The sequence below is a fragment of the Colobus angolensis genome, unplaced genomic scaffold (assembly GCF_000951035.1).
Source record: "Colobus angolensis palliatus isolate OR3802 unplaced genomic scaffold, Cang.pa_1.0 Scaffold72, whole genome shotgun sequence".
In the NCBI taxonomy this organism is placed as follows: Eukaryota; Metazoa; Chordata; class Mammalia; order Primates; family Cercopithecidae; genus Colobus; species Colobus angolensis.
The window spans coordinates 4,959,693-4,985,510 of NW_012120932.1; the positions used below are offsets into that span (position 1 = coordinate 4,959,693).

At 38.8% G+C, this 25,818-nt stretch overlaps 1 protein-coding gene across 1 annotated transcript in view; it reads left to right on the forward strand.

The window, feature by feature from the left end:
* The first annotated feature begins 1,227 nt into the window (after positions 1-1,227).
* Positions 1,228-25,818, forward strand: part of ZNF782 (zinc finger protein 782) — an 81,776-nt gene continuing 57,185 nt past the window's right edge. Inside the window, 5 exon segments of the mRNA XM_011927537.1 lie at positions 1,228-1,626; positions 2,625-2,818; positions 3,642-3,700; positions 9,369-9,495; positions 24,322-24,423. Coding sequence (XP_011782927.1) covers positions 2,677-2,818; positions 3,642-3,700; positions 9,369-9,495; positions 24,322-24,423 — 430 coding nt within the window. The 5' untranslated portion in view covers positions 1,228-1,626; positions 2,625-2,676.

A 25,818-nucleotide genomic window follows, 5' to 3' on the forward strand; every position in this document is an offset into this window, starting at 1 on the left:
GACGCAAGGGATAAAAGACTACAAATAGGGTGCTGTGTATACTGCTCAGATGATGGGTGCACCAAAATCTCACACATCACCACTGAAGAACTTACTCATGTGACCAAACACCATCTGTTCCCCAATAACCAATGGACATTTTTAAAAAAAAATCAAGCAAGAAAACTCGTTATGAGCATGGAAACCAAAGATAATTAACATTAAATTTAAATATATTGAAACAATAAGAGAATTCGGCAAGAAGCAATGTTAGGGGATAAAAACCAAAAGCTTTTCTCTAACACCTACAGCACTGGGCTCGACCCACCTTACAACCCTCACGCGTGGGGGCGCCAGGACAGGGCTCACAGGTCAACGGGTCTGGTGGGCCCTGAAGAGACAAGGTGGAGGTTCCAGGTTGAAAATGTATAAAATTGTAAAGTAAATTAAAAGTTATATCATTTCAATGCTAAATACTTCAGTAGTGATTCCATTTTCTTAAAAAAATCAATTTTTCTACAAAATTCTTAATCTTTTTTCACACTTCACAAAAGTAATGGTACTTTTTTTCAATATTTGCACCCAATCCATATTCAGCTTCCCAATTGTCTCCGAAAGTCTTATGCAAAAAAAAAAAAAATGCTGTTTCAACCGGGAACCAACGGAGGGCTACTCTTTATATTTGTCAGTAGCGTTCAAGTTTTTTTTTTTTTTTTTTTGAGACGTTGTCTCGCTCTGTCGCCCGGGCTGGAGTGCAGTGGCCGGACCTCAGCTCACTGCAAGCTCCGCCTCCCAGGTTCACGCCATTCTCTTGCCTCAGCCTCCCGAGTAGCTGGGACTACAGGCGCCCGCCACCTCGCCCGGCTAGTTTTTTGTATTTTTTAGTAGAGACGGGGTTTCACTGTGTTAGCCAGGATGGTCTCGATCTCCTGACCTCGTGATCCGCCCGTCTCGGCCTCCCAAAGTGCTGGGATTACAGGCTTGAGCCATCGCGCCCGGCCTGCGTTCAAGTTTTAACCTTTAACTTCTCCCTGTTCTTAGAGAGCCTGAGAGGAGACTCTTCATAAAAACTCCACCCCGCCAGTTCTGAATCGCCGAAACGTGAGGAGTCACGTCGAAAGCGGACGCAAGAGCTTGTGGGAAATGTAGTCCTGAAGGTGTCTGATTCGCCGCGCAGCACTCTGGGATGGGGCTACTGGGCTCCTTCTGCGCCTGTGCAGCCGAAGCCCCGCGGCCGCATTTGAGTTCTCGGGACTCCCGGGAAGCGGTTTGGGAAGCTCTGGGGTCGGCTCGCAAAGTAGAGGGGGCGCAGCTGGGGCGGGAGGGCCGCGTTTGTGCCCGGGAGTGGGAGAGGAAGCGGGAAGTTCGTGGGATTCCCGCCCCCAGTGTCAGTGGATGCGACCGGGCGGGCCCTCGGCCTTCCCGGCGGGTGGAGAGGGACCCCGGCCACTGGCTCCCGGGGCGGCTGGGGCTGAGCGCTGGTCGGGAGCAGGTGCAGGGTGCGGGCCGCGGTGTGCGGGACGGGAGCCTGGCGCGAGCGGCGGCGGGAGGGGAAAGCGCATTTGTAACGCGGGCGACAGCGTGCCCGAAATCCCCGGACGGTGGGTGTGCATCGACACCCCGAGCTCTGGAGCTGGAAAAACCCGGGTAAGTTCCAGCTCTGTCAACTGGAAGCCGAGGCGAATGCAGGGACCTGGATGAGAGTCAGGTTTCTCATCTGAAAATGACTGCTTCATGCGTTGTTTTAAAACTTTAAGTCACCACCTGTAAAGCAAACAGCCGACTGTAGGCTGCTAAGCCATGAGCTACTGCTGCTGTTATATTTAGAAGACACTTTTTTCTATTCATTGGGTGCCTTATGTAAACCTCACAACCACATCTGCATTAAATATAACAACTGAGGTTCAGGTCACAAGCTAGCAGTGAGGGAGCTGGGGTTCAAGGGCACGTGTGATTTATTTTCAGGCGCCAATATCACACCTGCCTATAACCAGCATTGCAGCCTTCACAGCACTTAGTAGAATGGCATGTCCCCAGATACTCAGGGAGTGGATGTAGATGGAATCTTACCATGTGTCAAATGTCGTCTGGATTTCTGGTGTGTCTTCAAATCTCTTGGGTCAGACAGGTTCTTGGCCCCTACTGCATCGTCAGGGTGTCTGTCTTTTAAGTCTGATATAATGAATTCTAAGAGTCAGATTTTTGGCACTAACGTGGTTTCTCAGGTCAGGTCGTAGGCTCCTTGAACGGAGCAGCCCTTGCGACTTGGGAGCAGGGGCCTCTGTGAACAGTTTTACCTGGAAGAGAACCCCTCTCAGACCTAGACCTCCCTCCCGAGCTTCAGAGCAGAGGCAGAAGAGCCCACAGAGGAGCAGATCCTAGATGTGTATGGTCAGAAGCAGTTCTTGATCCTACTTCCCAGATAGAGCCAGACTTGGTGGTGAAGCCTCCAGAAGCCACCACAGAATGGGTGACAGTGGGTGGTTTGGGCCAGCTTTGAGAAGAGCAAAATGAGCTGGGCGGGGACCAGGGACAGGCTGCTCAGGAAAGGCCACATCATTGCAGAGGTCTGGGGGTAGGGGTAACCAGAGAGTCTGTTCCAAGATCCCAAAGTAGCCCCCAGTCCCTTTGTTCTCTCTTTACAGATGCCATACTGCTGTTAACACGTGACGCTGGAGAATCCCAGCATGATGATACATGAAGAGTTTTCTGTGGTTATCTACTTCTGATTCTTTTGAAAGCTTTAAAGACATTGGGCATGAAAGGTTCGGTGAGTTTCCAGGGACCCCTCGTTTGTGGCAGAGCCAGGAGGAAAACAGTTCTGTTCATTCTTTCACAGGTAAGTCACCAAAAGTGACTTACATCCCAGTTAAAACATCTAAAACTCTTTGCCTTAAAGTATCTCATCTCTTTTACAAGACTTTCTGTGGATTGTCTATCCCAAGGGTAAACAGTATTACTAAGAAAAATAATTAAATGATGCACACTGAATATTTTTCTGCTAATTTAGTGTTTTAGAGACAGAGTCTCATCCTGTTGTCCAGGCAGGAGTGCACTGGCACAAACACGGCTGACTGCAGCCTCTACCTCCTGGGCTCAAGTGATCCTCCTGCCTCAGCCTCCCAAGTAGCAGGGACCACAGGCGCATGCTACCACACCTGGCTAATTGTTTAAGTTTTTATTTTCTGTAGAGACAGGGTCATACCATGTTGCCCAGGTTGGTCTTGAACTCCTGAGCTCAAGCCATCCTCCCTCTTTGGCTTCCCAAAGTGCTGGGGTTACAGGCGTGAACCACGGTGCCTGCTAAGTTAATTTTAGTGAAAAATAGTGTCTTATCCTGTGGTGTACTTTAGTTCAACTAATCCTCTATTGTCTTTATTTCTTTGTGTGTGTTAAAAGCACATGTGCATTATTGTTAAATGAACTGGGAAAAGATTATGTTCACTCAATAAAAAACAGCAGTTTAAGCCCCAAAACTATTTCAGAGTTGTCGTAGAGACAGTACCACCTCTACGTGGTGCTTCTCATGCCTTTTCAAGGCCTGAAGGGCCCTGTTACCTTAGGAAGGCTGCTCCCCACCTGGGCTGCTGAGATTTGGGGAGGTGAATCTAGGAGCTGTGAGGTAGGCCAGACCGTGTGACCTCCTCTTTCTGTCCCCCTAGCTGAGGCTTCACAGTTCTCTACACTCTCCCAAGAGCCACAGAAAATGAACACATTTCAGGTAAGCTCTTTATTCATTCCCCACTTTGTATTGTAATGGATTTATGAGGTGTAGATGGGTCCTTGCATTAAATGAAAAAGGAGAAATAGATCGAGTAAATCTTGAGGGAAAATATATACAGTTTTACCGTGAACTCTTTTGTGTTGCTGTCAGCTTTTGGTAAATAATGTTTGTCAGGGTTAGTAGGTTCCCTCCAGTTACCAGTTTGCCAAGATCTCATGCTAGTTATGAATGCACATTGAATTATATTAAATACTTTTTGTATATCTATTAGAATAAATCTATAGCTGTGTCCTTTAATGAATCTGTAAATATTTTGAATAATATAATGGATTTTCAAAAACTAACTTGAATTCCTGTATAGACCCTAGTTGCTAATGAGTATACTAACTTGCTTCTTACTTGTTTTCCTGGCACTTTTTGGTAATGATGTAGGGTTTTTATTTCTGTGTTCACAAATTTGATTAAAGTATATTTTCCTGTTTCCCTGTTCAGTTAGGGTACCATGGTTGTCTCATGAAAGGAAATGGGGCAGTTTTTCTTGTTTCTTCTTTTCTAATAATTTAGAAAAATGAGAAAATTGTGTTATATGTAGATTTTGTGAAACTCACCTATGAATTTGGACCTTGTGAATACTTTCTGTGTGAAGATTTTGATTATTGAATAAATTTATTAATTCATTACTCAACTTCTTAGAAGCTTATACTGGATTTGTACTTTCTCAATATAATTTTTGTCATTACATTTTCATAGAAAATTGTAATCATTTATATTTGTGTTTTTTATTTTCTTATTTTTTATAGATTTAGGAAGTGTTTCTTGTTGGTTAACCATTATCAAACAAGATTTGTCTTTGTCAGTATGCGTTCACTTATAAATGTACAGAGCCAAGGTCTAAACCGAAAGAAAAATAAAATGAGATACTAAGATATTTTATTTTAAAAATCACCTTGCATACACAAATTATAAAAATTTATTGTAATTTTCACAACACCTTGCCATCCTCGTGCTAATATACTTTGACACTGAAGATGCAACTTGCCTTCTTACCTAGCACTGTACTTAGATATATTTATTAAGATGAAAAAGTTTTCATAATGTATGTTTACTAAAACTGGAAAAATTTTCAATTTTAACATAAAATGTATTTGAAATTTTCAACTAAGATTCTGAACATTTTACTTTTACATTTTGTTTTATATATTTTACTATCCCAGGGTGTAAAAGAAGTCAAGACAGGCCTTAACTAAAATGAAAGAGCAAGACTAAAATAATCATAATGAATGCTGTCTTTTCTTTATACTTAAAAACATTTCTTTAAAATGTTTTATTTCAATAGCTTGTGGGGTACAAGTGGTTTCTTGTTGCATGGATTCATCTTGTTACATGGATGAATTCTATAGTGGTGAATTCTGAGATTTTAGTGCACCCATGGCCTGACAAGTAGTGTACATTGTGCCTTATAGGTAGTTTTTTATCCCTAGCACTTTTCCCTAGCCTCCCACCCTCCCGCTTCTTGGTCTCTAAAATCCATTTTGTCACTCTGTATGCTTTTGCATACTCATAACTTAACTCCCACTTACAAGTGAGAACATATGGTTTGGTTTTCTACTCCTGTGTTACTTAGAATTGCAGCTCCACCCAAGTTGCTGCAAAAGACATTATTTCATTCTTTTTTATGGCTAAGTAGTATTCCATGGTGTATAGGTACCACAATTTCTTTATCCACTCAGTTGATGGGCACTTAGGTTGGTTCCACGTCTTTGCAATTGTGAATTGTGCTGCCACAAACATGTGTGCTGGTTTCTTTTTCATTGATGGTGACTTCTTTTCCTTTGGGTAGATACCCAGTAGTGGGATTGCTAAATGGAATGGTAGATCTACTTTTAGTTCCTTAAGGAATCTCCATACTTTTTACATAGAGGTTGTCCTAATTTACATTCCTACCACCATTGTATAAGCATTCCCTTTTCTTCACATCCATACAAATATCCATTGTGTTTTGACTTTTTAATAAGGGCCATTCTTGCAGGAGTACAGTGGTATCTCATTGTGGTTTTCATTTGCGTTTCCCTGATGATTAGCGATGTTGAGCATTTTTTTCATATGTTTATTGGACATTTGTATATCTTCTTTTGAGAAATGACAATTCATGGCCTTTGCCTACTTTTTGTTGGGATTATTTTTTTTCCTGCTGGTTTATTTGAGTTCCTTGTAAATTCTGGATACTTTGTCAGATGTCTAGTTTGTAAATATTTTCTCCCATTCTGTGGGTTAGCTGTTTGGTAATTATTTCTTTTGCTGTGTAGAAGCTTTTTAGTTTAATTAGGTCCAGTTAATTTATTTTTGTTTTTGTTGCATTTGTTTTTGGGGTATTAGTCATGAGTTCTTTGCCTAGGCTGATGTCTAGAAGAGTTTTTCAAATGTTGTCTTCTAGAATTTCTATGGTTTCAGGTCACAGATTTAAGTCTTTGATCCATCTTGAGTTGATATTTGTATAAAGTGAGAGATAGGGATCCAGTTTCATTATTCTACATGTGGCTTGCCACTTTTACCAGCACCATTTATTAAACAGGTCAGGGGTCCCTGATCCATGGGGCCACTGACTGGTACTGGTCTGTTAGCAATGGAACGGCACAGCAGGAGGTGGGCAGCAGGCCAGTAAGCATTACCACCTGAGCTCCACCTCCTGTCAGATCAGCAGCATCAGATTCTTATAGGAGAGCGAACCCTATTGTGAACTGTACATGCAAGGGATCTAGGTTGCTGCTCCTTATGAGAATCTAACTAATGCCTGATGATCTGAAGTGGATCAGTTTACTCTTGAAACCGTCCCCACCCTCCCACCGCTGGTCCATGGAAAAATTGTCTTCCAGGAAACCAGTCCCTGGTGCCAAAAAGGTTGGGGATTGCTGAAATAGGATGTCCATTCCCCTGTTTATGTTTTGTACAGTCAACTAATTAGTTGACTGTACATATTTGGCTTTATTTCTGGGTTGTCTGTTCTGTTCCTTTGGTCATTGTGCCTGCGTTTATACCAGTACCATACTGTTTTGGAAATTATAGCCTTGTAGCATAATTTGAAGTCTGGTATGGTGGTGCCTCCAGATTTGTTATTTTTGCTCAGGATTGCTTTGGCTATTTGGGGTCTTTTTTATCCATATGAATTTTAGGATTGTTTTTTCTAATTCTGTAAAAGATGTTGGTATTTTGATGAGAATTGCATTGAATCTGTAGATTGCTTTGGGCAGAATGGTCATTTTCACAATATTGATTCTTCCAATCCATGAGCATGGGATGTGTTCCATTTGTGTCATCTGTGATTTCTTTCAGCAGGGTTATGTAATTCTCCTTGTAGAGATTTTTCACCTTCTTAGTTAAGTATCTTCTTAGGGGTTTTTTTGTTTTCGTTTGTTTGTTTGTTTTTGTGGCTGTTGTAAAAAAAAAAATGAGTTCTTGATTTGATTCTTAGCTTGGTTGTTGTTGGTATAGCATTGCTACTGATTTGTTTACATTGATTTTGTACCCTGAGACTTCACCGAATTCATTTATCAAATCTAGGAGTCTTTCGGAGGAGTCTTGGATTTTCTAGGTATGTGATCACATCATCTGCCAACAGCAGTAGTTTGACTTCTTCTTTTCCAGTTTGGATGCCCTTTATTTCTTTCTCTTGACTAATTGTTCTGGCTAGGACTTCCAGAACTATGAAATTATATAAAATGGCCAAACCTAAGAATAACTGATGTTTCTGAGGGAGAAGAGTGGTGAACAGGAGTGGTGAAAGCAGGCATCCTTGTCTTGTTCCTGTTCTCAGGGGGAGTGCTTTCAGCTTTTCCCCATTCAATATGGTGCTGGCTGTGGGCTTGTCACATATGGCTTTTATTATTTTGAGGTAAGTTCTCTGTATGCCTAGTTTCTTGAGAGTTTTTATTATAAAGGTATGCTGGATTTTGTCAGATGCTTTTTCTGCATCTATTGAGATGATTATATGATTTTTGTTTTTTGTTAGGTGTATGTCATGTATCACATTTATTTACTTGGATGTGTTAAACCATCCCTGCATCCCTGAGGTGAAACCCACTTAATCATGATATGCTTTTTGATGTGCTATTGTATTCAGTTAGCTAGTGTTTTGTTGAGGATTTTTGTGTCTGTGTTCATCAGGGATATTGGTTTGTTGTTTCTTTTGTTGTTGTATCTTTTCCTGGTTTTGGTAGCAGGGTGATACTGGCTTCATAGAATGATTTAGGGAGGATTCCCTCTTTTGCAGTCTTTTGGAATAGTTTCTGCAGGATTGGGATCAGTTCTTTGAATATATGGTAGACTTCAACTGTGAATCCTTCTGGTCCCGGGCTTGTCGTTGTTGTTGGCAATTTTCAAATTTTTAAATTACTGATTCAATCTCTCTACTTGTTGTCGATTCAGGGTTTCAGTTTCTTCCTGATTTAATTTCAGAGTGTTGTGTGTTTCCAGGAATTTATTCACTTTCTCTAGGTTTTTAGCATTTCTCATGGTGCTGGTTTGGTAACGACAAATTCCCTCAGCATGTGTTCGTCTGAAATGACTTTATTTCTCCTTTATTTATGAAACTTAGTTTTGCTGGATACAGAATTCTTGGCTGACAGGTACTCTGTTTAAAGAGGTTGAAGATAGGACCCCCAATCCCTTCTTGCTTATAAGGTTTCTGCTTAGAGGTCTGCTGTTAGTCTGATAAATTTTCCTTTATAGGTTACCTGATGCTTTTATCTTAGTGCTCTTAGAATTCTTTCCTTCATACTGGCTTTAGACAGCCTGATGATATGACTATATGCTTTGGTGAAGATCTTTTTGCCATGCATTTTCCAAGAGTTCTTTGACCTTCTTACATTGGGATATGTAAATATCTAGCCAGGTCAGTGAAGTTTTCCTCAGTTATTTCCTCTTCTCCCTCAGAAACATCAGTTATTCTTAGGTTTGGCCATTTTATATAATTTCATATTTCTGGGAGACTTTTTTCATTTCTTTTAATTATTTTTTCTTAGCTTTTTGAGCTTTTTTGTGTTATGTATCATGCCACATCTCTGTGTATAGCTGCACGAGATAATAATGAACAGATTTTCATTCCTGTGAAGATTCACTTCCTGGCCGGGCGCGGTAGCCCACACCTGTAATCCCAGCACTTTGGGAGGCTGAGGCAGGCGGATCATGAGGTCAGGAGATCGAGACCATCCTGACCAACATGGTGAAAGCCCGTCTCTACTAAAATACAAAAAACTAGCTCAGTGTGATGGCGTGCACCAGTAGTCCCAGCTACTTGGGAGGCTGAGGCAGGGGAATCGCTTGAACCTAGGAATGTGGAGGTTGCAGTGAGCCAAGATTGCACCATGGGAAACGTATGCAGGAATCCTATTTGTAATAATTTTACCTAAAAGGGCACTAAGCTTCCTCAGTATATTAAATAAAAATGTATGTGTATAATTTTAAAATAAATACAAACGAGGGCATGAGAACAAGTATTTGTGCTAATTATGCATTTCAAAAGAATAAGGCAGAATTAGGGCCATAATAATAATCCCTTGTAGCATTTTGTTTTAAATTCTCAACAATAAACATAATGAGTTAGTTTCCAAAAACATTTTCCTTTCCCTGATTCTGAACACTCAGATTAATCAGAAATGCACTGTTACAGGCATCAGTGTCATTCAAGGACGTGACTGTGGAATTCAGCCAGGAGGAGTGGCAGCACCTGGGCCCTGTTGAGAGGACCCTGTACAGAGACGTGATGCTGGAGAACTACAGCCACCTCATCTCAGTGGGTGAGCACAGCTTACCATGAGGTTCCCCCAGAGTGCGGTTCTGTTTCTCCTCTCTTTCTCTCTCTCCATACCGTACCGTGTGACTCCCTCTACAGTGTAATTCTGGTTTTCCTTTTTTATATTAGTTACTTTTATTGAGGTGTATTTAACAGAAAATAAAATTCAGCACCTTTCAATGTACAAATCAATGAGTTTTAAAAAATGTATGGAATTGATTACCACAATCCAAATCTTGGTTTGGAATATTTTCATCACCCCCAAAAGATTCGTTGTAGCCCTTTGCAGTGAGTCCCCTCCCTCCATCCCTTCCCCCACAACCCCTGGCAACTATTTGTGTGCTTTCGATTGTAATAATTTTGCCTTTCTCCAATTTCATATAAATGGAATCATAAATTTTATACTCCCTTTTGTCTGGTTTTCTTTAGCATGATGCTTTTGAAACTCATGCACATGTGTGTATTGGTGGTTTATTATTTTATCCTAAGTAGCGTCCCTTCATGGGCATATACTGCACTTTGTTGTCCTTTATCCAGTTGGTCAACATACGGAACTTTTTCCCAGTTGGTGCTTTTATGAATAAAGCTGCTATGAACTTTCACATACAAGTCTTTGTGTCAACATATGTTTTCATTTCTCTTGTGTAAGTACCTAGGAGTGGGCTTACCAGGTCTTCTGATAAGTTTATCTGTCTATAACTTTATAAGAAACTGCCACATGTTTTCAAACTGGCTCCGCAGTTTTTCATTTTCATGAACAATGTCTGTGAGTTCTCATTACTCTTTGGTTACCATTATTTGGAAAATTTTACTGTTTTTAACAATTCTAGTTGGGTTTTAATTAGCATCTTCCTGATGACTAACAACATTGAACCTCTTTTTATATGCTTTTTACCCATTCATAAATCTTAAGTGACCAGTCAAATCTTTAGCTCATTTTTGTTTCATTTAGTTTTTAGTATTTTTGTTTGTTTAGTCGAAGAAGTTCAGACCTTGATTAGATATATGTTTTGCAGACTTTTTCTTGCTATGTCTCGCTTCTGTTTTTAAGAGAAAATGTTTTCAGTGTTTAATTTTTTGCATATATTTTTTTTTTTTTTTTTGAGACGGAGTCTCGCTCTGTCGCCCGGACTGGAGTGCAGTGGCCGGATCTCAGCTCACTGCAAGCTCCGCCTCCCGGCTTTACGCCATTCTCCTGCCTCAGCCTCCCGAGTAGCTGGGACTACAGGCGCCCGCCACCTCGCCCGGCTAGTTTTTTTTTTTTTTTATTTTTTAGTAGAGACGGGGTTTCACTGTGTTAGCCAGGATGGTCTCGATCTCCTGACCTCGTGATCCGCCCGTCTCGGCCTCCCAAAGTGCTAGGATTACAGGCTTGAGCCACCGCGCCCGGCCAATTTTTTGCATATATTTTAAGAAACCTTTTTTTATATTGAAATAATTACAGATTTATGGGAATTAGCAAAAATTGTGTCCTCACCTTAGTTTCCCCAAAGGTCACATGTTATATAACTATACTTCAGTATCAACACCAGGAAGTGGACACTGGCACAATGTGTGTGAATAGCTGTGTGCTGTTTTATCACATGTGGACATTGGTGTGACCACCAGAGTTGCCATACAGGGCTGTTCTATCACCGCAAAGATCTCTTTGGTGCTACTCACTCATAGTCACACCCATGCCGTCTCCCACATTGTCCCCAATCTCTGCCAACTGCTCATCTGCTAGCTGTATAATTTTGTCATTTTGAGACTGTTATATAAATGGAATCATACAGTATTTGATGTGTTGAGATTGCCTTTTTCACTCAGCATAATGCTCTTGAGATCCAAGTTGTAGTGTATTCATAGTTCATTCCTTTTATTGCTCTGTAGTATTTCACTATATGAATGTCATTGTTTAGCCATTCACCTATTCAAGGACATTTTGTTTGTTTCCAGTTTGGGGCTATTATAAAGTTGATGTGAGCATTCATGTTCAGATATTTTGTGAACATAAGTTTTTCCAGGATAAGTACCAAAGAGTGTGATTGTTGGATTGTATGGTAAGTTATGTTTTATTCTTTAAGAAAGTGCCAAACTATTTCCCAGAGTTGCTGTACCATTTTGCATTTCTACCAGCAATATATGAGGGATCTAGTTATTCCCTATCCTTTCTAGTACTAGGCATTGTTGCTCTTTTTTTTTTTTTTTTGAGGCTGAGTTTCACTCTTGTTGCCCAGGCTGGAGTGCAATGGCATGATCTCGGCTCACCGCAACCTCTGCCTCCGAGGTTCAAGCAATTCTCCTGCCTCAGCCTCCCTAGTAGCTGGGATTACAGGCATGTGCCACCAGGCCCAGCTAATTTTGTATTTTTAGTAGAGACGGGGTTTCTCCATGTTGGTCAGGCTGGTCTCGAACTCCCAACCTCAGGTGATCCACCCGCCTCGGCCTCCCAAAGTGCTGGGATTACAGGCGTGAGCCACTGCGCCCGTCTGCTCTTTTATATATTAGTGGTTGAATAGGTGTATAAGTGATACCTCATAGTGATCCTAATTTGCATTTCCCTAATGGCTACTGATAATCAATATTTTTTCATGTGTTCACATGCCATCTGTGTATCCTTAGTAAAATATCTGTTCATGGCTTTTGTCCATTTTTTAATTGGAAGTTTGTGTGTTTTACCATTGACTTTTGAGAAATTAGATAGTCTAGATATGAGTTCTTTATCGGATGTGTGGTTTGCACGTTTTTATACCAATCTGTAACTTGTCTTTTCATTGTCTTCATGAGATGTTTTGAAGAGCATAAATTTTTAATTTTGGTGAAGTTCAGTTTATCAGTTTTGTAAAAATTTTGTCATATCTAAGAACTCTTCACTAAGTCTTTGGACCAAAGATTTCCTCCTATTTTTAAAAATTGTGTAATATATTTTACATTTTAATTATGGTGCATTTTGAGTTAATTTTTGTATAGGGCATGAAGTGTAAGTTGAAAATTTTTTTTTTTTTTTTTGCCTATGGATATCCATTTGTTCCATGCAGCACCATTACCCTTCATTGAATAGCTTTTTCACCTGTGTCAAAAATCAGTTGACTGCCTTGTATGAGACTATTATATTCCCACCTTATATTTCTTTTTCAATATTGTTTTAGCTATTCTAGTTACTTCGCCTTTGCATATACATATTGTAATAATTTCATTATGTTAAATCTTACTGAGTGTTTGATAGGAATTAAAGCTATAAATTTTCAATTTTGTGACAGTTAACATCTTTACTGCTTTGAGTCTTATTTTAAGTCTTATAATCCATAAGCACAAGATATTTCTCCGTTTACTTAGATCTTCATTTCTTGCTTCAGTGTTTTGTAGTTTTCAGTATAAAAGTCCTGTACATGTTATATGTATACCTCAGTATTTCATTTGGTTGGATAATTGTTAATGGCATTGTGTTTTAAATTTCTGTTTGCATGCAAAGGTTGCTAGTTTATAGAAAGGTAGTTGATTTTTGTATGTTTGTTCTTTTATGCTGAGATCTTGCTGAACTTTCTAGGAAGGCTTTTTGTAGATTCCTTCTGATTTTTTAACATAAGCTATCATGTGATCTATGTATAGGGTCATTTTACTGTCTTCCTTTCTAATCTGTATGCCTTTTATTTCCTTTTCTTGCCATATTACACTGGCTAGGACTTCTAGTACTGTGTAGAGTAAGAGTGGTGAGAGTAGTCATCCTTGCCTTGTTCCCAACCTTCAGGGGAAAACATCTCTTTCACCAAATGATCCTAGCAAGTCCTTTGGATATTCTTCATCAAATGGTGGAACTTCTACTGTATTCCTAGTTTTCTGAGAATATTGACTATGAATGGATATTGAATCTTGTCAAATACTTTTTATGTATATACTGCTGTGATTACATGATTTTTCTTCATTACTCCATTAATATAGTAGACTTTGTTGACTAGTTTTCAAATATTGAACCAGCCTTACATACTTGGAATAAACCTTACTTGGTAATGTCATATACTTCTTTTTATTTATCATTTGATTCTATTTGAAATATTTTGTTAAATAGTTTTGCATTTATGAGAGAAATTGGTCTGTAGTGTTGTACTACCTTTGTCTGGTTTTCATATCAGCATAAGTCTGGCCTCATAAAATTAGTTGGAAAGTGTCCCTTCCAATTTTCTGGAAGAGGTTGTATAGAAGTGGTGTTTATTCTTCATTACATGTTTGGTAGAGTTATCCAGTGAAACCATCTGGGCCTAGGGACTTCTTTTTGGGGAGTTTTACAAATCAATTTCTTTAAGTCATATATATGGATATTCAAATTAATTCTATTAGGTGAATTGTGGTATTTTTGCTTTTCTAACAATTAGTCCATTTTATATAAGTTGTCACATTTATATGTGTAAAAATGTTCACACCATTCCATTATTATCATTTTGATGTCTTTAGGATCTGTATTTATAGACCTGTGTTATTCTTTATATTGGTCATTTCTGTCTTCTTACTCTCTCTTTTATTTTTTTATTCACTCTTCCTAGAGGTTTTACAATGTTACTGCTCTTTTCAGTCAACCAGCTTTTTCTCTCATTGATTTTTCTCTTTTGTTTTTTTGGTTTTAATTTAATTGATTTCTACTTTTTACTTTTGCTTCTGTTAGGATTATTGTGCTGTTTGGTTTTTTAATGTGAGATCATGGACTATTACTTTGAGACTTTCCCTCTTTTCTGATGTACACATTTAGTACCATAAAAAGCTCAGCATTGCTTTAGCTGCATCACACAAATTGCATGTCGGGTTACTAAGACATGTCTCTTATTTATGTCTAGAAGACATATTTCTTCTTCTTTGAACACTCAATCATACAGTATGAGACTGAAGAAATGCAATTAAAACTTAACAACTGTTTAGTTAATATCCACTCTTTGATAGACACCAGTGTAGTTCTCAAGTTACTTAATAGCACAGCCTTAATTTTCATAGGGTGATTTGAAGAGTTTCTGAGGCCAAGAAAACCTTTCTATTAAAAAAATTGTGGTATTTTTTGAAGCTGGGTAAAGGATATATGAGGGAAAGGGTTCACTGAACTCTTTTCACTTTTTTAAAGAAAATTTTCAAATTCAAAGAAAAAGATAAGCGGTGCTTGAGAATAGCTCTAAGGAAGTCTAGGAATAAGCCAAATAAGGAAATATAAACATTCCAAGCAGATAAAAGTACAAGCACAAAGACCCCTGGTAGAAGAGAAGATAGTGAGTACAGAGTCCTGAAAAAGAACCAGTACACCTGGAACAAGGAAAGCAAGAAGGAATATGGTACAGATGTGGAAGTGAAATAAGTGAATATATATTATTGAGGCTATATTCTGGTTTTTAAGCAATAAGTAATCATTGAGGGTTTTAAGTAAAATAGTAATCAACCATATCTGCTAAGAAATGTAATTTTTTGGCACTAAAAAAATTACAGGTGCATTAGTTTTTACTCAGCAACATATACAATACTCAGCAACAATACCTGTGTAAACACAAAATGTTATATACACAAGGTTATTCATTGCAGCATTGTTTGTAATAGCAATAGAATATCAACAACCCAAATGTATGTCATTGACTAATTGGCTAAAAGTGTGTTACTTCTACACACAAATGAAGACTATGCAATCATAAAATGGGCGAGAGCCTATATACAAATAAGGAGTGATATTCCGTAAATATTAAGTCAAAAGAAGCAGTAGAATGGTGTCCATAGAAAGCCATCTTTGAGTAAGAAGAGAAGAGAGAGGAATGTGTGTGATTGTTGATATCTGCATAAATGAAACACTGGGAGAAAAATCAGAAAGTGATAAAATACAGCAGGTGGGGGGTGAGTGATTGGAACAGGAATGGAAGTGGGACTTTTAATATACCTTTTTATACAGTTTGGGTTTTTGAACTACATACATGTTTTTCATATTGAAAGATTACAGTAAATTTAAAAGGCAGTTCTTAAATGTGAATGTTTTAGAGACTGATGGTTCCAGATAAGATTGATTACAGATACTTCCTCCTGTTCCTCTCCTTAAGTACAGCTAAAACCGCTAGGCATTATTTGCAAAAACTTAAGAAGACTTGAACAGTGAGAGAAGGAAACAGACAGGCTAGGGACATTGGAACCCAAGAAATGACACCTCTTTCTCAGTTTTATTTTTGCCTAATGTATCAGCCTGAAACACCAATTGGCACAGACAAAAAAAAAAAAAGTCCCAAGTAAAGTCTGCTTCCTCTAGACAAAAGAACAGGAATGCAACCACCCAGAAAGAAAATTTTAGACAACTGCCCTACTCTAACTAACCACTATGGAAAAAACCTGCAACTCTCTCCTATCACCAAAAACTGACTTCCACCGTGGTCCTAGAGTATCAGAGTACTCCTACTTTGCTTCCTTTTTAATTATAAATTCCATCTTTAGATTATCCCTTTGCTACTATAACTCCAGCATAAGCTGTTAAAAGTAACCGTGCAGCTTCTCCAGCACTTTGCTGCCTAGAAAGTTCTTCCATCAGTTATGTTAGTTCACCACTCTTAAGTTTTGCCCTCCATAAAGCCTTGAGGCATGGATACAATGCAGCCACCACCTTTGCTACTGTGTTAAAAGGATGGCCTTTTTTCCAGCTTGTAATACATGCTTCCTCATTTCCATCTGAGGTCTTAGCAGAATGGTCTCTACTGTTTGTTTCTATCAGCATTTTCTTCACAACCATTTAACCAATTTGTAAGAAGTTTGAAACTTTCCTTTGTTTTCCTGTCTTCATTTGAGCCACCCTTAAGGTAGAATCACCCTGAATGCTCCATTCATGGCAATATAGACATTTTCTGGCCTGCTTCTCCAATTTTTCCAGCCACTACCCATTACCCAGTTCCAAAGCTACTTCTGCATTTTCAGGTGTTTGTAAAGCAACAACCCACTCCTCGGTACCAGTTTTCTATCTTCGTCTGTTTTGTGTTGTCATAACATAACACGTGAGACCGGGTGATAACATAACACATGAGACCAGGTGATAACATAACACGTGAGACCGGGTGATAACATAACACGTGAGACCGGGTGATAACATAACACGTGAGACTGGGTGATTTCTAAAGAAAAAACATTCATTTAGCTCACAATTCTGGTGGCTGGGAAGTCCCAAATTGGACAGCTTCATCTAGTGAGGACGTCATGCTGCTTCAACTCATGGCAGAAAGTGGAAGGGGAGCAAGCATGTGCAAAGAAATTGCATGGAAGCAAGAGTGTGAAACTGAGGAAGCCAGACTCTCTAAACAACTCACTGTCACAGGAACTAATCCATTCCTGTGAGAGCAAGAACTCACCCCCATGGGATGGTGTATTAGTCCGTTCTCATGCTGCGGTGAAGGAACACCTGAGATTGGGTAATTTTCCCCATGGGATGGTGTATTAGTCCGTTCTCATGCTGCTGTGAAGAAACACCTGAGATGGGTCATTTTCCCCATGGGATGGTGTATTAGTCCGTTCTCATGCTGCGGTGAAGAAACACCTGAGATTAGGTAATTATAAAGGAAAGAGATTTAATTGACTCACAGTTCCACATGGTTGGGGAGGCCTCAGGAAACTTGCAATTATGGTGGAAGGCACCTCTTCACAGGGCAGCAGGAGAGAGAATGAGTGCCCAGTGAAGGGGGAAGCCATTATAAAACCATCAGCTCGTGTGAGAACTAACTCCCTATCACGAGACTGTGATGGGGGAACCGTCCCTATGACTCAATTGTCTCTTCCTGGTTCCTCCCACGACACATGGGGATTATGGGAACTACAATTCAAGATGAGATTTGGGGGGGGACACAGCCAAACCATGTCAGAGGGCATTAATCTTATCATGAGGTATCCAGCCCCATGACCAAAACACCTCCCACTAAGCCCCACCTGCCAACACTGCATTAAGGATCAAATTTTAACATGTGTTTTGATGGGGACAAACCATACCCAAACCATAGCAGGGGATACGTCAAACAACAGGGGAGCCAACTGAAAGATCTCCCAGTAGCCAAAATTGCAACAGTTTGAGCAATAAAATAAACAACATAGTATTGGTTTATAACCCAAAGTATGAAAAACTCGTGAGTCCATATTGATACAAATAATTGAATAAATAAGAGAGAATAGAAAATCTCCCAAATAGAAGAATTTCTAATAATTTGTGTAGTTACTCCTCTTCAAGGAAGTGGAGCATAATTCTCCACTGCTGTAGTGAGCTGTGCCTGGTGACAGTCTTCTAAAAAGTATAATATGCATACTGGAGAAAAGGAATAACTGTAATGGAAAACCCTGGCATCTATTACCTCCACTGGGTGATCAAAGTTATCAGTGATAAGTCTGTTGATGGCATATTCCCTTGATAAGATGTGATGAGAATGGTAGACACTTTACCTCTGTGGTCTTTCTCCCAGGAATACATAACCCCACTTCAGTTATGAGGAAAACATCAGATAAACCAAAACTGAAGAACATTGTACAGTGTCCTTTAAACTGTCAAGGTGATCCAAAATACCTCAAAACACTTAGTTTACAAGAGCCTGAGGAAACAGGGTGACTAAATGTAATGTGGAATCTTGGATGAAGCTGTAGAACAGGAAGAAGATATTAGGTAAAAAGCAGCTCTGAATGAAATGTAGACTTTATTTCATAATGTTATGTTAAGAAAAAACTGCCATCGGAATTTCTGATATTATGTGAGAAAACTGCTGTGGTAATTTCAGATGGTAACAGTGAAGGAAATTTGGAGCAAGGTATACAAGAATTCTTTCCATCCTTTTAACTTTTCTGTAAATCTAAGTTATTCTAAAGTAAAACTTTTTAAAAAAGTAATTACATGTGCACAGCAGCAGAGTAGACAGAGAAAAGAATTGCTGAACTTTATGACAGAACAATAGAAATGAGTCACTCTTTACAAAGAAAAAACTAGACTGAATAAAAATGAACAGAGATGAACAGAGCCCCAGAAACTGAAGGAAAATCTCTAATGTTTGTGTAATTTGAATCCCATAAGGAAAGGCTAAAAAAAAAAATCGAAGAAATAATGGCTAAAATTTTCCCAAGTGTGGCAAAGGTCATAAACCTAGAGATTCAACAAGCTGAGTAAATTCTACACAGGATAAACCCAAAGGAATTCATGCTAAGAAGCATAATTGTGAGACTTCTGACAACTAAAGATAAAGAAAAAATCTGACAGGCAACAAAAGGGAAACAATATATTGCTTCTGGGGAAAAAGAATTGGAATGCCAGTGGATTTCTTACTAGAAACCACAGAGAACACGTTTCAAGTGCTGAAAGAAAAGAATTGTTAACACAACTCTATATCCAGTGTAAGTATCTCTTGGAAATAAAAGGAAAATCGAGACATTCTCAGATGAAGGGAAACTAAGAGCTTATTGCCAGCATACCTACCCCAAAAGAATGGAAGGAAGAAAGTTCTTGGAACAGAAAAGAAATCATAAAAGGAAACTTTCAAGCATCAGGAAGGAAGAAAGAACAATGGAAAGAGTAAAAGTGCTGGGAGATACAATACACTTGCCTTCCCTCTTGGGTTTTCTAATTTCGTTTGATGGTTGAAGGGAAAAATGTAACATTCTCTGATGTGGTTCTCAGTGTATACAGAGGAAATATTTAAGATTATCATGTTATAAACAGGAAGCAGATAAGGGACTTAGAGTCCCTTCATCTTTACACTTCACTTGAACTAGCAAAATATAATTCACCTGAACTAGTCACAGTGGACTGTGATAAGTAATATGTGTATAATTTAACATATAGAGTAACCACTAAAAAAACACTTAACTTGTATACTCAAAAATATAGAAACATAGGTAAGTAAAAAATTGAATTCTAAAAACAAATGTTCAGGAGAGGAGATCAGGGAAAAATGAATAAAAATTCAAGGGAAGAAACAGAAAACAAATAAAATGGCAGATTAAAGCCCTAACACATCAATAATTACATTAAATGGTCTAAATACACTAATTAAAAGACTGAAAGAATTGGTTTTTAAAATTCACCTAAATATATGCCATCTACACGAAATTCACTTCAAAAATAATAGGTAGATTGAAAGTAAAAGAATAGAAGAAGGTGTACCATGGAACATTAACCATAAAAAAGCAGGATTGGCTATGTTCATATCAAATAAAGCAGACTTCAGAGCACAGAAAATTGTTGATACAGAGTGATGTTACATGTCAGTCTGCCAAGAAGACAGTAATTTTTTTCTTTTTTTTTTTTTTTTGAGACAGAGTCTTGTTCTGTTGCCCAGGCTTGGAGTGCAGTGGCGCGCTCTCAGCTCACTGCAAACTCTGCCTCCTGGGTTCACGCCATTCTCCTAACTCAGCCTCCCAAGTAGCTAGGATTACAGGTACTCGCCACCACACCTGGCTAATTTTCTTTTCTTTTTTCTTTTTTTTTTTTTTTGTATTTTTAGTCGAGATGGGGTTTCACTGTGTTAGCCAGGATGGTCTCAATCTCCTGACCTCGTGATCCACCTGTCTCGGCCTCCCAAAGTGCTGGGATTACAGGCGTGAGCCACCGCGCCTGGCCTAAGACAGCAGTTTTTAAATCCTAAATGCTTCAACATTCCAAGAGATTACATCTCATGCAACTGTAGTACAATGTCAGTATCAGGAAGTTGACGTTGGCACAACAGGTGTATAGTTCCGTGTTATTTATCACATGTATAGATTGGTATAACCACCGCTACAGTCAAGTCAGCAGAACTATTCAGTCACCACAAAGAGCTTTGTCCTACCCTTTATATAAAGTCAGCCCAACTCCTTTTACAATCCCTTAACTCATGGTAGTCACTAAGTTGGTAAGCTATCATTTCTTCTAATGCTTTTCAGCCCCTCCCTCTTCTCCTCTCCTGAAGCTTCTATGACACAATTGTTAGATATTACGTTGTCATCTTACAGGTCCCTGTGGCTTTAGTCTGTTTGCTGTTTGTTGTTCGGATGGGGTAATTTCTACTCTTCTATATTAAAATTCATGGATTCTTTCCTCTGTCCTCTTTATTCTGCTGTTGAACCCATCCACTGAGTATTTATTTTTTAACTCTAAAATATCTACTTCATATATCTTCTCTTTGCTGAGACTTTCTATTTTTGCTTCATGTTTCTGTTTGTTTAAACATTTATATGATGGCTTATTTCAAGACTTTATCAGATATTTTTAACTTCTGTGCCATCTCAGTGTTGGCATCTGTTGATTGTCTTTGCTTAATCAAGTTGAAGTTGTCTTAGATCTTAGTATGACAAGTGATTTTAGATTGAACCTATTTGGAAATGATAAGATCTGTGTCTTATTTAATTAAATTTTCTCATGTAGCAGGCATTCTCTGACACCACTGTGGCAGGGGAGGTGGGGGGTGCTGCCTTATTATTGAAAGGTGGGCTGAAAGTCCAGGTTTCCTGCTCAGCCTCTGTCGGCACCTGGAGGAGGAGGGGGTGTCATTACTGCTGAATGGTAGTGGCAGTTCAGGATCCCCATTTTGCCTTCACTGATAATGCCCTGCATGGGAGGATCTGGAGTGCCTCATTACTGCTCCGCACGGGGCTTCGACTGACACTGGGGGGCAGGGGACCTTGTCACTGCCTGGCTTGGAGACATGTCTCAGCTCCCAGTCAGCCCTCTCTGACATGTCCCTGGTGGAGCGGTAAGGGAGCCTTCTTCCAGCCTGGTGAGCACAGACATTTGAGTTCCCCACGTGGCCTTTCATGGCAGCAGTAGAGGTGGAGAATTTATTTTTTATTTTGTGTTTGGCTGAAATAAGAACAGTCATTGTCTAAAAGTTTTCAGTCTTGCTAGGCTGCCTCTTTCCTGAACCTCCAGTTTGAGAGTACAAGTTTTGGGCTTTATGTTTTGTTTTGTTTTTTTTTCTGTCTCCACATTCATGTTGCTTGTTGCCAGCTTCTCCAGCTTCTAATTGGGAATATATCGTTGTCATTCCTTAAGTCCTGAGGTCCCTGAACAATCTGCTGTCTTCTCTCCACCTTTCAGCATCTTATGTTTTTAAATATATAATATCCATAGTGTTTAGCTATACTTACCAGAAAAGACAGGAGGAAATACCTCTACTCCATATTTCTAATAGAACGTGGCTTTTTTATTTTAAATTTTTGACTCTGAAAATTTTTTTTTACTATTATTCTTTTCTCACTTAATTCCTATTTGGAGAGCAAGATGTTTTTAAATCCTTTTAAAGTTTATTTAAACTCATTTCAGGGCCCATGATATGATTTCTCCTAGTTAAATGTTTCATATGTATTTGAAAATACGTGTTTTCCGTTTGGATCGGTGTTCTGTAAATGGAGGTCATGTTGGTTGATAACATTCTTCAGGTCTTCTGTACTCCTTATTTATTTGTAATCTACTTCTGTAAATTATTGAGAAAGGAGTTTTACTGTCCAGCTACAATTGTGGATTTGGTTATTCTTTCAGTTTCATCAGGATTTGCTTTATGTACTTTGAAGTAGTGTTATAAGATGGAAAAACATTTGTGATTGCTATATCCTCTTGATTAATTATTCCCTTTATCATTATGCAGAATTTCTCTTTATGTATGCTGTTTATATATTATAAAACCCATAATAAATAATATTGTCTAAAAAGATAACTTGAAAGATAATATTCTATTTAAAGAAAAGAATTCCAAGAATGAGAAAAGTATATTTTCATCCTCTTTTTTCCAGTTTATGGTGCTCTTTATCTCTATAAATTTTTTTATATAAATCAGAAATTTTCATAGTACCATTTTTCTTCTGTCGGGAACATTTAACATTTCTTGTAATACACATCAGTTGCTGATAAATTGTTTCCATTTTTTTTTTTTTGTCTGAAACATCTTTGCTAAGTATAGAATTTTAGGTTGATTTTTTTTCTTTCAATACTTTAAAAGTGTCACTTCATTGTCTTCCAGACTGTAAAATTTCTAACAAGAAGTCAGCTTTAATTTTCTTTGTTCTTCTGCACATATTATGTCTTTTTCTGACTGCATAAAATTTACTTTTTTTCAGCAGGTTTTAGCGATTTGATTATAATGTATATGGGTGTGATTTTATGTTTCCTCTTGGCATTTATTTAGCTTCTTGGATCTGCAGGCTTATGTAGGTCATTAAAATTGGCAAATTTTGGCCACTGTTGCTTCAAAATTTTCTCTCCCTTTTTTCTTCTGGAATGCTGATTACATATATGTTAGACTACAAATTTATTTAACCACAGATCACAGATAACTCTGTTTATTATTTTCCAGTCTCTCTATGTGTTGCCCAGTCTGGTCTTGAACTCCCAGCTTCAGGCAATCCTCCTGCCCCGCCCTCCCAAATAACTGGGATTACAGGTGTCACTGTGCCTGGCCATATGGGCCATTTCTTATTTGGTTGTTACTGATTGATTTTTCTCCTTGATAAGAGTCTTGTATACCTAGTAGTTTTTTATTGGGTGCTAGATATTGTGAATTTTACATTGTGAGTTGCTAGATTTTGTTGTATTCTTTTACGTATTTCTGAGCCCTAAGTTACTTGGAATTAGTTCGATCATTTCAAGAGACACTTTAAGCTTTGTTGTGTTGGATTCAGAGCTCACTTTAGTCTAGAATTAATTTGGTCCCTCTTCTAAAGCAGTACCCTTCTGGTTATTCTACCCTGTTGGTCATTAATTAGGCGGTTTTTCTACCCTGGTTGGTGATGATCGTTGTCTATCAACAACAAAATCTAGCAACTCACAATGTAAAATTCACAAAATCTAGCACCCAATAAAAAATTACTAGGTATGAATGACCATTCCTACCTTTGTGTACGCTGCAGTGATTTTTCAGCCTCTTCTTTTTCACTGGTCTTTTCCTAACCTTGAGTGATCTTCTTATATGCTTATACAAGTCAGTACTCAGGACACCCTTCTGCAGATCTCCAGCGTTTTATATCAGCTCTTTCTTCACTGGCATTTACTCCCACAAGTTCTAGTTGCCAGGGATTCCTTAAACATCCAATTTTGTCACGTCAGCTTACCGCGTCTGCCGGCCTCTGTTTTGGTGTTCTCTTTTTCTGCTGCGGGTTGGCCACTCTCACAAGTAGCCTTTGATAATCATAGGGCTCACTTCATTGTTTCTCTGCTTTCAAGGATCCCTGTCTGCACTGCCTCTTGGCTAAAACCTAATTACCATTTTTTATATTTTGTTTGGTTTTTTAGTTGTCTGTTATGGAGCAGTAAGTCAGTTCCTTTTACCCTGTTACAGCCAGATATGGAAGTCCTCATGAAATCTCTTCCTTGACACCCAAGACATTGGCCATTTTAGAATTTTGTGTTATTTAGGTGTGCAGTTTAGGGGTTCAAGGAGACTGACCATTTATGAGAATAAGAGAATGTTTTCTGGCCAAGTATGGTGGCTCACACTGCTGTACTTTGGGAGGCCAGGGTGAGACAATTGCTTGAGGCCAGGAGTTCGAGACTAGCCTAGGTAACATAGTAAGACTCTGTCTTTACAAAAAAAACTTTAAAAAATTAGCCGGGTATGGTGGTGCACACCTGTAGTCCCAGCTACTCAGGAGGCTGAGGCAGGAGGATTACTTGAACCCAGGAGTTTGAGGCTTCAGTGAGCCATGGTCACACCACTGCACTTCAGCCTGAGTGACAAAGGGACCCTGTCTCTAAAAAAAGAGTAAGAAAATAAAGAAAATGGTTTTTTTGGGTTACTTCCTCACAGAAGGTCCAGTGAGCACCCTGAATATGCCCCTTCTGAAACTGTACCTTTTTCACATTCAGAAACAGTAGAACCTATGCAACTAATGCAAATGCTAAATTATTTCCCATTTATAGGGCACTGCTTTACAAAACCAGAACTGATCTTCACATTGGAGCAAGGAGAAGATCCGTGGTTATTAGAGAAAGAGAAAGGATTTCTAAGCAGGAACTCCCCAGGTGAGTTACTGAATTCAATGAGCAGAAGGTTCACTGATTCACTAGGAGGACTCACACAACCCAGCATATAGTCATAATAATGGTTAAATTGTATACAGTGAAAAGATACAAAGAAAAATCAGCAAAGATAAAAGGTACATGGGGCAAAGTTCATAGGAAACAAACCGTAAGCTTCTGAGAGTTCATACAGTTCCCCAAGCACAGTTCCCTGAGCAAGGAATTGCAAAAATCCATGTAAATGTTGTGTACCCAGAATTGGTGCCCAGGATTTTTATTGCAGGCTAACCACGTAGACACCCTCTGTCTAGCATGTGCCAAAAATCCAGACTTTGAGGTGGAAAACCACTGTTCTCCATCATATTGTTTGTACAGGGCTGGCACAGTGGGCTCCTCAGCAGTTATGGGACTCTTGTTTCTAGATGCCAGCCAAGGGCAAACCTAATAAGAAAGTCTTTCTAAGAGTAGCAGTCTCAGGCCTGCTGTCTCAACTCTTGTCTATACAAAACCTATGCAAATCCCTGGCATAACATAGAATAAGACAAACATATTTACCCTATCAACGAATGTAAGTGGATTAAATGCACCTATTAAGAGAAAATTCTATTGGATTTTGTTTAAGAGGTATATTTAAAAAATAATTGGAGAAGTTCAAAATACAGTTATGAATTGCTAAGGCAATAAACTACAATAATTCAGGTTTTATTTGCTTTAAATTCCTACTTCTATCGCGTAATCTTGGAATACTTTATCCTATACTTTATCTCTTCTTTTTGTGAACTCAATAACTAACACTAAAGTTAAATTCAGGTCAAAAAATAGAGAAAAGAAAGGGCATTTTGATAATGCTAAAGTAGTTTAAAAGGATATGTTAAAAGTAGACAACTTTAAAATATATTTAAGAGTTTTGAATATTTGTGCACTATATTAGCGGGTTTCATAAAACAAAAGCCGCAAGTGTTCTGAGGAAATACAGAAACATATAGGTAGCGTAGCCTTTAATTTACCTTTTTGATTTCATACCGGAACCAGAGGATCACAACTGAGATCCTAGACTAGTGCTCAGCAAATGGGGACACAGGGAAAATTCTGCCTGCTCCCTATTTTGGTCAGGAAAGATTTTTCTAGAACACAGCCATAGCTGTTCATTTATGTGCTAATGCTGCAAGGTAGAAATGAGTAGCTGCAACAGAGACCACATGATGAGCCCAGCAGAGAACATTTACCCTTTGGCCTTTTCAGAAAAAGTTTACTGACTCCTGCTCTAGAAGTTATAAATAACATATTTTATAAAAATGAATATGGGGAGGCTGAGGCAGGAGAATGGCGTAAACCCAGGAGGCGGAGCTTGCAGTGAGCTGAGATCCGGCCACTGCACTCCAGTCCGGGCGACAGAGC